General features: G+C 50.4%; 5 protein-coding genes across 7 annotated transcripts; 3 read left to right on the top strand and 2 right to left on the bottom strand.

Annotated features, from left to right (window-relative positions):
- The first annotated feature begins 3798 nt into the window (after positions 1-3798).
- Positions 3799-4437, top strand: H310_13390 (hypothetical protein). The gene has a single exon (XM_008880878.1). It carries the CDS (start codon positions 3867-3869, stop codon positions 4350-4352), a length of 486 nt encoding a protein of 161 aa, XP_008879100.1. The 5' UTR covers positions 3799-3866; the 3' UTR covers positions 4353-4437.
- A 90-nt stretch (positions 4438-4527) lies between these two features.
- On the bottom strand, positions 4528-5980 carry H310_13389 (hypothetical protein). The gene is made up of 7 exons (XM_008880877.1): positions 5763-5980; positions 5543-5713; positions 5398-5497; positions 5219-5345; positions 4991-5178; positions 4834-4918; positions 4528-4776 (listed from the first exon to the last, which is right to left on the bottom strand). Exons 1-7 carry the CDS (start codon positions 5930-5932, stop codon positions 4601-4603), a joined length of 1017 nt encoding a protein of 338 aa, XP_008879099.1. The 5' UTR covers positions 5933-5980; the 3' UTR covers positions 4528-4600.
- Positions 5981-6266: 286 nt separating this feature from the next.
- H310_13388 (hypothetical protein) lies at positions 6267-6873 on the top strand. The gene has a single exon (XM_008880876.1). The coding sequence runs from the start codon at positions 6284-6286 to the stop codon at positions 6701-6703; it is 420 nt and encodes a 139-aa protein (XP_008879098.1). The 5' UTR covers positions 6267-6283; the 3' UTR covers positions 6704-6873.
- Positions 6874-7087: 214 nt separating this feature from the next.
- Positions 7088-7921, top strand: H310_13387 (ubiquitin-fold modifier 1). Of its 3 annotated transcripts, XM_008880874.1 has the most exons (4): positions 7088-7109; positions 7157-7222; positions 7286-7383; positions 7429-7921. In XM_008880874.1, coding segments are annotated over exons 1-4 (285 nt in total). In that variant the 5' UTR covers positions 7088-7107; the 3' UTR covers positions 7548-7921. The 3 variants fall into 3 exon arrangements, with proteins under 3 accessions (XP_008879096.1, XP_008879095.1, XP_008879097.1); XM_008880873.1 differs by having other exon boundaries at positions 7088-7222; XM_008880875.1 differs by lacking the exons at positions 7088-7109; positions 7157-7222 and having other exon boundaries at positions 7249-7383.
- On the bottom strand, positions 7460-8981 carry H310_13386 (hypothetical protein). Its single transcript, XM_008880872.1, has 5 exons — positions 8799-8981; positions 8549-8747; positions 8223-8502; positions 7916-8098; positions 7460-7858 (listed from the first exon to the last, which is right to left on the bottom strand). Exons 1-5 carry the CDS (start codon positions 8951-8953, stop codon positions 7707-7709), a joined length of 969 nt encoding a protein of 322 aa, XP_008879094.1. The 5' UTR covers positions 8954-8981; the 3' UTR covers positions 7460-7706.
- Positions 8982-9449: the final 468 nt, after the last annotated feature.

Below are 9449 nucleotides of genomic sequence, written 5' to 3'. Positions count from 1 at the left end.
TCTGCATGCAGCTCGCTCTTGTCCGACATCGTCATACGCAATTTCATCGCTGAAGTTGATGGTGCTCAAAACGTCTACCCCTGGAGTGCAAAGTTTGAAATTTCGAAATCACCTTTGACATCTTATTCACGTCAAAGTAAAAATTATCGGTTTTGACCCGTGTCCAAGTCGGGGGGACATCAGTAGTTGAAGTTGAGTAAAACCTTCATAATTTCATTGCATTGCAACGAAATTGATTATTGATTTACAAAGAGTATAAGTAAAAAAGGAAAATTATGGGCTTGTTTCAATTCAAGGAGCAGATATAGGTCATACAGTTTAAAAGTAAATACCTTTCAAGAGTGTTGATTCATTTTCGGAGCCTTGAAATAGCATGTGGAATAGATGACGTAGAAATAACACAATATTCGTGTTGGAATCATTTCTCACTTTCCGATTTGACCCATGGACCCCATCCGGATATGATCCAGATAATGGCTGCTGCTCATGTTTACATATGAGTGTGAATTGGCATTACTGTACGGAAGTCGGTCAACAGGGGGTGTTACAGTCAAATGGCCCGCGCTCCCAGTAGCCTTTGGGACCGCCCTCGGGCCTCGCCTATTGGTTTTGCTGGGCCGACTACCGGCAGTACACCTTGGCCTTGGTTTTCCGATGAGTAGTTATTTGAGTTGTCTCTTGCAGCGTTCATAATCCAAAGCTTGTGTGACATGGTGAACGTGGCTGTTGTGTACAATGGTGTCGTTCGAGCTGTTTTCTTGATAGATGGACGTCCTGTTGCTTTGCGATTACCGCTGCGTGCCATGGTATAAAATCCCGCGCAAAGCACTTCAAAATATTCTTTCAAACTCGATATTTATTTAATTTTAAGGTTGTTTCGCCTTGCTGAGGTTCTTGTGAAAATGTATTTGTGAAAAATACGTATTATAGAGGTTTCCAAAGTTCCCACTTAACAAAAGAACGGTAAACATACGTGAGTGTATCTCGCGTAATTTTTAAAACCAAAAGAAATGAGGAATTTGTTGAAATTCCTCGAGACATGCTGAACACAATGAGTTGTTCTCTTATTAATTTCAACAGTTCCAAAAGGAGCAAGAAAATGCTGAAAATGCCAACGCAAACAGGACTCTCAATGATTAGACGAATTTATACTGGACTAAACGAAGAGGAATATGAAGGTTGAAGCCTTCAAACATATCATCTTGTAGAGGTTTTCTACTTTTGTACAAGAATAGTATCTTGAAGGTTGAGATGTACGAGAGGAGAATTGAACTTTTTCGAGGTTATGTACCAGTATCACGTTGAGCCTTTGAATTCTAATGTATTTCCCATCATACATTAAGTTTGGATAACTTTGGAAATCCGACATTTTCATCCGACAACGATGTTATTAGTCAAATTGTATCCAATAGAGCATTTTTGAGATTTTGCCAAACAAAGCTGACGCCAAGCTTCACAGTTACCAACACACAAATCACTCCAATTCCTTCAAGTTCTCACGAAAAACAGCTTCACGCGAAAAACAGCTTCAAAGAAATAGAAACAGAAAATTTTCGGCCCTGCGGGGCTCGGCGCTTCGCTCCTGGTCCAAATCACATTGTATTCAATTTCTTCCTACGGCGAACCTCTTGTAGAAATCGGACATACGATTGGGTAAAGCCTCGTACGCTGATTCGAACTGTTCGTACGACGAGTACTTGGAGAATGCCATCCCCAATCTAAGACGCTCGGAGTACCTTTTGCGATCGCAACGAATCATATCCTTCGTGTAGTCCTTGAGAACACACCAATCCCCCGTCAGGGGCTGCAACAAACCATTGTTGCCACGCCTCGAGCCCCGACCGAGCAGTCGGAATCGTCTTCTGCGCATTGAAGGCATCCATCTTCAGCTGCTTGGTCGGGGCTCGAGGAGTATTTACAGGAGACTGAACGCTCTCCTGTAGAAACTTTGCCACTTCCGCACCAAGCGCCTCCACGCTCAGAGACGTCCCAGACCCACCGCCAACGATGCCATGGCTTAGCATTGAGCTTCCGGTACGAAGCAGATTACGCGGATTATTTCATTGCTGATGCTTTGGGTAACCAGGTACTCGCAGCAGGTCTTGGCATCCGACCATCTGCACCACGCCATCAGCTCCCGGAAATTGAAGCGACGCTCTGTTGATTCTAAGACGCGGTAAAAGGCACCTCCCCGTCGGAGGCTGTGAAATGTGAATCCAATTGGTAAGTTGGGTGTAGCTTCGACAATATCACCAAGCAGCTTTCGTAGGGTCGCTTGTTCAAGTGGACGCTGCCAGTCAACTCGCGGAACACCACCTTGTAGGAGCACGAAGCTTGGAAACACGAACGCTGAACCGATAAGGTTGACACCAGAGACGCGCAAGGCAGTCAGGTATTCTTCATAAAGCACACACACTCGCAGACATGGAAAGGTCTTCTCGTCCACTAGGTGGCATATCTGATAGTCTTCAGCGACGTTTGCTTGTTTGTGCCACCGAAGACGCACTGACAGGTAGCGGCCACTGTCATCTGAGACCAATTGGACGTCATTGCTGAGTAGGTTGAGCACCTCGCTGATTCGAAAGCAGCCAAGAAATCCAGCAGCAAGCAAGAGTTGAAGAAGAGAGCCAACGAAAGGGTGCAAACCAGAGAGGCCATTCATTAGGGAAGAGAGCTCGTGATCTGTAAGTGGATGTGCCTTCTTTTCTTCGTCAACGGTGTATTTCTTGTTGAGCTTTTGTAGGCCAACTATGAACCGGCGGGCACTGACCTTCTGTGCTGGGTTTGGTGACAGGTTCTTGCTGTTGAAGTATGCCACAAGTGCAGATTCTGAGAGGTCAATCGTGCGGGCTTTTTTGCCGCTGGTATACAAGTAGTGAAAGAAGTCCGTACACTCAGCAGTTGTAGAAGACTCAGGTGCGATACCTCCTTTATAGACGCGCAAGTATGACTCGAACTGTTTTTGGAATATTGCGTAGGCTCGCCTCGTTGCCGTACCATGGAACGAATCTTCTATCGTCTGCTTCGACACTGCAGCACCCGAGGGCTTCGGCGGCATCTTTGACAATATTGGATATGAAAGTACTAACGTATTTTTACCAATAGCGTCATGTTATTGCGCTAAACCTGTGATATGTTGACGAACGACATCTTTGTCGGCCAATACATTTGTCTGAAAATGTTCTATCCAATCGTTTTCAGTTGTGTGCTGAGCCTCCCAGAACGGGAGTAATGTATTTCATCCAATCACATGTTTCTTGCGATTCTATTGGGTGATTGAGCTCGACGGATCACTGAGAGGTCGGCTGATCACTGAGAGACTACGTTAGAATGTTCCCTGTTTGTCGTCGTATTCCCGCACTACTGACATCGTGGCGATTATTACCCACAACAGTGCCCGACGAGAAAGTCGACCGACGACTGCGATGGCGAGAGTGTGGTAGGGCAGTCGTCGTTGGTTTTCACTTGGAATATATCTCATGGGTTAAACGTTTTATGTTCCCTAACATTGAATTAAATGCATTCAGGAAAAAATAGTGTGACGACTGGTCAGAACCCGAAACTCAGCCAGGAGCAACGAAAATGATAAAACGACAGTAAATGAAAATGCCTGAACGAAGATCGTTTCAGGGCAATTTTCTTGGCTGGTAAGGCAGAAAACTAGATTCACAGATTTCTTCTGAACCGCTTGAAACGTCATACCTCATTCATTCCGAGTCATTCTTCTGGTATATATTATCTTACTACCACCGAGTCCACGCTAACAGTGTAAATAAAAAAATCAAATATTATTTGCGAAGGAATTCTAATGATGATTGGCTCGTGCATTTTGGCTTTCCATCCTTGTCCGCCTTCGCCGTGCCGCCATGGACAACATGACCAAGCCGAGCGTGGCGTACACTTATCCTCCCAGCTACCAAGAAAAGTTCAACGACGTGCAAGCAAACTTGCTGTCCTTCAACCGGTACCTCGTTCTTGGCCTGTCAGGTTTCATTCTCGTCGCGTTCATCACAGTCCTGGTCGGCCTTGGCACGAAGCGTCCCAAGTGGTGGTATTCTACCCTAACCAGATGGTTCAATATCACGGACCATGACACAACTTCCAACTTGCTTGTGATTGCCAGCCAAAGCAACGGACGAGCGCAGCGCCAACGGGACACGAGCAACAATCCCTTGGCGATACGGCTCGACGCGTGGAGAACATTCCAGGAGGAAAAGCACGTCCCACCTCCACGCATCAGTGAACTCTGTCACCTCCGCTACATGCCGCCAGCCATGGCTCCTGCCGCACGGGACGACCACACTCGAGACTCCTCCGCGGCCAAGTCCACGTTGTCGTCTGGTGTGGTGTAGTGTGAGGCGAGGTGTTGTATTTATCTGTTTTGATATTTCGAAATTTGCAGGCATTCATGAAAATAAAGGACAATACTTTTATTCGATTGTTGAATTCCTCCCTCGTAAAACGGTGACTGAAGTACTTTTTGTAGTACGAGCATAACATATTCCATCGAAAGATCCACACACACAATGGACAAATCCACCAAGCAGAATGTTCTCATTAGCGCAAATGCACCTCGATCTCTGCTAGCACACAGCGAAGGCTACGACGACGTCGACGCCGGCAGCCAGAAAATCGTATTGGCATGCACACTCCCGATCAAATGGCGTTGTGGGTTCCACTGGACGTCCACGACTGGTCCGATGTGGGCAGATTTTGCCGGCGACGTGACCGCGCCCGTGTTGGCATTGTAAATGGTCAAGCTTCCGTCCTCCGCCCCTAAAATAATAATGGCCATGCTTCATCAAGCGCCGTGTTGACGTGCATTGGGCTCACCGCAGGCTATGTACGTGCCGTCGGGGGAGTAGCTCGCCCCCAGCTTTTTGCCCGCAGGGTTGCTGTGGCTGGCGAAAATACGAGTCTAGGAGTTGTTTTACGCGAATAGATGTGGACACATATGCCGATGACGTTGCCGGTCGCGCAAAGGACGTACCAGTTTGCCTTCAAACGCGTCGAGCTGGACGAGGACACCGGCTGTCGTGTTGAGGAGAATGTGCTGTTGGTCTGCGCTAAACTGGATGGCATGCACATCCAACTTGGCCTTGAAGCCTCTTGATTGCAGCAGGGGTCGCAACGCCGACGAGATGCTGTCGTCCTGTAGGGAGAACTTTGCAAATGGCCCTGCCGCACCATGAGCAACATGCGTCAAGGCGTGACATACCGTCATTAAAGTTTCGGGCGTCGTACATGCGTACGAGGGAATCACCCGTGTACACACCAAACACGAGCCCATCGCTGTCGTACGCGGCACACACTGCCGTGCTCGCGTCACCGCAATTCAGCAGTCCCTACAACGCATGTCAAGTCTTCCGTGCGTGGATTGGAATGGCGGGGTCATACCGTCGCGCTTTGACAGCGAATATCCCACATGCGAACAGTCGTGTCCATCGATGCCGTCAGGAACTCGTCCGCAGTCGGGTGCATCGTGAGCGACGTGACCCTGGAACACACGATTTAGGAAAGCCCGACATGATGAAGACCCTACCTCTTGGTATGGCCGGTAAAGTAACGCAAGAACTTGTTGTCGTAGAGCGAGTGGTATCGAACCGCATGATCGTTCGCCTCGTTCTGCGATGACCACAAGAGACAGTCGGGGTGATGGCTGAACCGCACGATATCCACTCCGTATCGCTTGGACAGAACCATCTTGTTCAACCTGTGTACGCGTGATGAGTCCGTCAGAACCGGCACATGCGCCGACGTACGAGCCTGACGTGCAGTTCAGGGAGGAAATGTGTCCGTCGCTACGTGCCGTCACACAGTACGCTCCAGTGCGATGGAAGTCGAGGGACGTCATCAACGCGTCCTCTTCCCCTGCAAACACCTTTGCCACGCCGTAACTCTGCACGACGGCTTCCGTCAGCGGAAGCGCCATCTTTCTGGCACAGGTGTCTGTGTTGTTTGGTGCTGCACCAAACTCACGTGTTTTAATCGGGAATTGTTTAAACACATATTCGACATGGTCCATTACAAAAAGATGACAATGCCTTACACTGTTAGAAGAAAACTAGGGCATCGATCGTGTCGTCCCACTTGCGCGAGCATCGCATACTCTATGAATGTTGCTACTCCTTGGCGAATAGGACGTGATATCCTCTGCAAGAAGAGAGACGTATGAGTCATTAATTGTTCATTGCGTAAATCTCGACAAAATACGTTTTTCAGTTTAAACATGAAATTCGGATAACTGCAATGTTAACCGAATTCTCCGTTCCCGCAGACGCCGATGGAATCGCTGCACCCCATCCTGATGCCACGGCCTACAGCGCGCTGCCATCCGAGCGCAGCGACGCTGTTAGCGTCTCTACCAAAGCTTCACATGTCGTCTGACGAGAAGGACAGACTTCGGTCGATGCGACATCAATCATTTCGGCGTCTCCAGGTCAACCACATCAGGTGCGCTCAAATTCTCCACGGCACAATGCAATGGCGGGCAGTGGAGTTTATGAACGTGGGCGAAGAAACCGAGTGCCTGGAGCGGCAAGAACACTTGCGACAGGAGATCAAAGCACTGGAAATCATCAATGCCAAACTCGCGGCAGCTCACTCACCGAATCTTCCTGCCGCCTCTGATCGATCGCTCAAGCGACTGCGCGACTCCCAGCCCCCGCCAACTAAACGCATTAAAACGTTAACATCCTTGTAGCCCTTGACGACCTCTGACAGTTTGCACATTCACAGCGTCATGCGCACATTGCCGGACACGCTAAATTGCGGTAGCTGCTCGTCAAGACGTCTTCCCGTATTGGCACGTTGCAATTTGCGCAGAAATCATATCTTCTCCCAATACAGCGATTGTCGCCATCTTCGTTGTGACTCTACTACGCCTCGTATCGCCCTACTATTCACAACCTCACCATCCCCTCACGACTGCACAGCTCCATCCAACCCTCTCCATTCATCCCTCGCGACTGCATGGCTCCATACAGCCGTCACAACAGTCTTGGAATATATACTTTTAAATTTTTTGGTTTCCCAACAACTTGTAGAATATTCAATGATATCCGGAAAATCCAGTCATTCGCAAAAAGATTATCCAGCAACCGCATCATGTTGGTGCGGCCGTCGAGGTCGAGCTCATGCAGGGTCGCTCACGTAGGACTTCCGGCGCCAAAATGACATTCAAGATCACATTGGCATCGGATCCGAAGCTTCCATTCCGCATGTGGGTTTCATGCAGTAGTCCTGTGTGTACGAGGAAGGAGTGAGGACGCGGCGTGATGTGTAGAGTGAACGTGCCAGAAGAAGCGCCATTCACAGCCGTCCTCAAGTACGTTGCCGAGGAGTTCCAAGTGCCGTCATCTACCAGCGCCATCATAACGAACGGTACATAGCCTTGCCTTATGCGCTTTCGTGACGCTTTCATCGTAGACGGCATGGGAATCAACCCGTCCCAAACCGCCGGCAATGTATTTTTGAAGCACGGCACGGAACTGCGCCTGATTCCCCGCGATCGCGTTGGCGGGTGCATGGCGATCGCAATACTCTAGACAACGCCCTTTGTCGACCTTTTTCGTCCTTCTCATCAACTACGTCCACGATTTCGCCCGTCGAGGAGACTGGCAGCACGAGTATTCATTCGCCCATGGACACTCTCTATTGCAGCACCTTGTGCCGCCATGAACACGGCGCAGACATCAACGGTGGCTCTAAAGACCCTTGTTGTAGTACAGTTCGGTGGTTTCCGGGAATCGCTTGCGAATGATGTCTTGGATCTCCGGTTCGAGCGCTGTGGTCGAGATCGCGCTTTTTTGAGGGAAGAGCGCGCAGCACAGCGGCGTGGACAAGCTCAAGCACGCACCTAGACAATTTTCAACCGTGACACGTCGATTTCGAGCACTCTCTTGTTGAGCAGTACCAGTGAGAAGCACCATGAGGGGGGCAGACAGCGCAGGCATGCGCTTCAGCGGGCCCTTTTCGAGGCCCGCAATGACAACAGGAGGAATGGCCATTCCAGGGACCGCCATCAAGATACGGGACGGCACGACTTGGAGGACCGCCGACTGCGCGGCCGATCGACTCTTCCCGACCACTTCGCCATCTACATGGACGAGCAAAGCGCAAGTGAGAGCCTCGGCAATCGATGTAGCACATGGACACCCGTCGTGGTGGCGCCGTGCATTCGCATGGATCTCGAATGGAGGACGATGCTGTCGACAACGTACCAGCGGTTTCGACGGCAATACCGTGGAGAAGCTCTTGCTGGCGCATCATGGGGATGTTGACCCAGTTGGCAGCAGCCACGGCCATGAGTGGCACGAGGCGGCCCACAATGCCGCCGCTGAGAGCCGGGCGTGATGCGATGAACTTGTTGAGCCCGACGGCGGTCGCGACCGACATGGTCGACGCTGCAGCATACGCTTGGAGGAGCTGGTCGGTGGTGACGCCGGTGCTGGCGTTGCGGTTTGTGTAGTTGACGATCGAATTGAACGTTTGGTTCATAAACTACACGCCAACGTGAATGCAGGGCGGAACGCGTGGAGCAGCATACCTGCCAGAACACCACCGCCGGGGTCGACCGGTAGAATGCCATCATGCACCCCGTGATGACCATGTTGCCAGGCACTTGAAACGACATGCGACCAAGGATAAAGTTCTTTTCGCCAGTGTCCGGGTGAAAGGCCGAGTCGTACAAGTGCTTGGCAGCCCACACTTGCTCTGGAGTTGTTCCAGCAGGCTCGGCACCGCGGCTAGCCATCATCAACTCAGTGGAGGCACGTGGCAAGGCATTTTGGCGGTACCGGTATTGCTCGACAAGGGATTTGGCGGCGTCGAGCTCTTCGTCACTTGCAAGGACGTTGATGGGGTTGGTCGTGGTAAAGAAGTGCTTGGCGCGGCCTTCAAATGTGCTTTGATCCCATCGCGGAGCGTCCAAGTTGATGCGGGCAGAGGCCATCGTGGCGTCGGAAGTGTGGCTGCTAGGGTTTTGACTAGTGCGGAGCACCCAACATGTTTTCGCAATCCGCGAACGTCTGTTTGAAACACGTTCGAAACACGTCCGGTACACCGTTCCATTCATACACCATCAGTGCAACGATCATGTCCAAGCGTAGCCTCAAATGTAGTCGTGACCAGGAGTGACCGAGGTGGTCGTGAGCTCGGCGCATTTAAAATGAACGTACGAACAAACGGAGCAGCTTCACTTACTCTGGCGTACGATATACGACAATGTATCGGTGAAATTGCGAGGCCCTTATCACCAAAATCGCATAGATCAGAGTTTTCTACCTGTTTGAAACACCTTGGTATACTACTGTAGTAGGATGTGTTTGTCAACATCGAAACACTTCAACTTTGGGCGTAGTCAACACCGTCGCGCGCGGTGGCCGCGGGCCAAAATAGGCTGGCTCGAGGTGCCGCGTCGTCGCATAGGGCAGGTAGGGTCCATTGCC

The sequence above is a fragment of the Aphanomyces invadans genome (assembly GCF_000520115.1).
Source record: "Aphanomyces invadans strain NJM9701 unplaced genomic scaffold supercont1.50, whole genome shotgun sequence".
NCBI lineage: Eukaryota > Oomycota > Saprolegniomycetes > Saprolegniales > Verrucalvaceae > Aphanomyces > Aphanomyces invadans.
The sequence above is the reverse complement of the archived record's forward strand: the minus strand, read 5'-3'. Positions and strand labels throughout refer to the sequence as shown.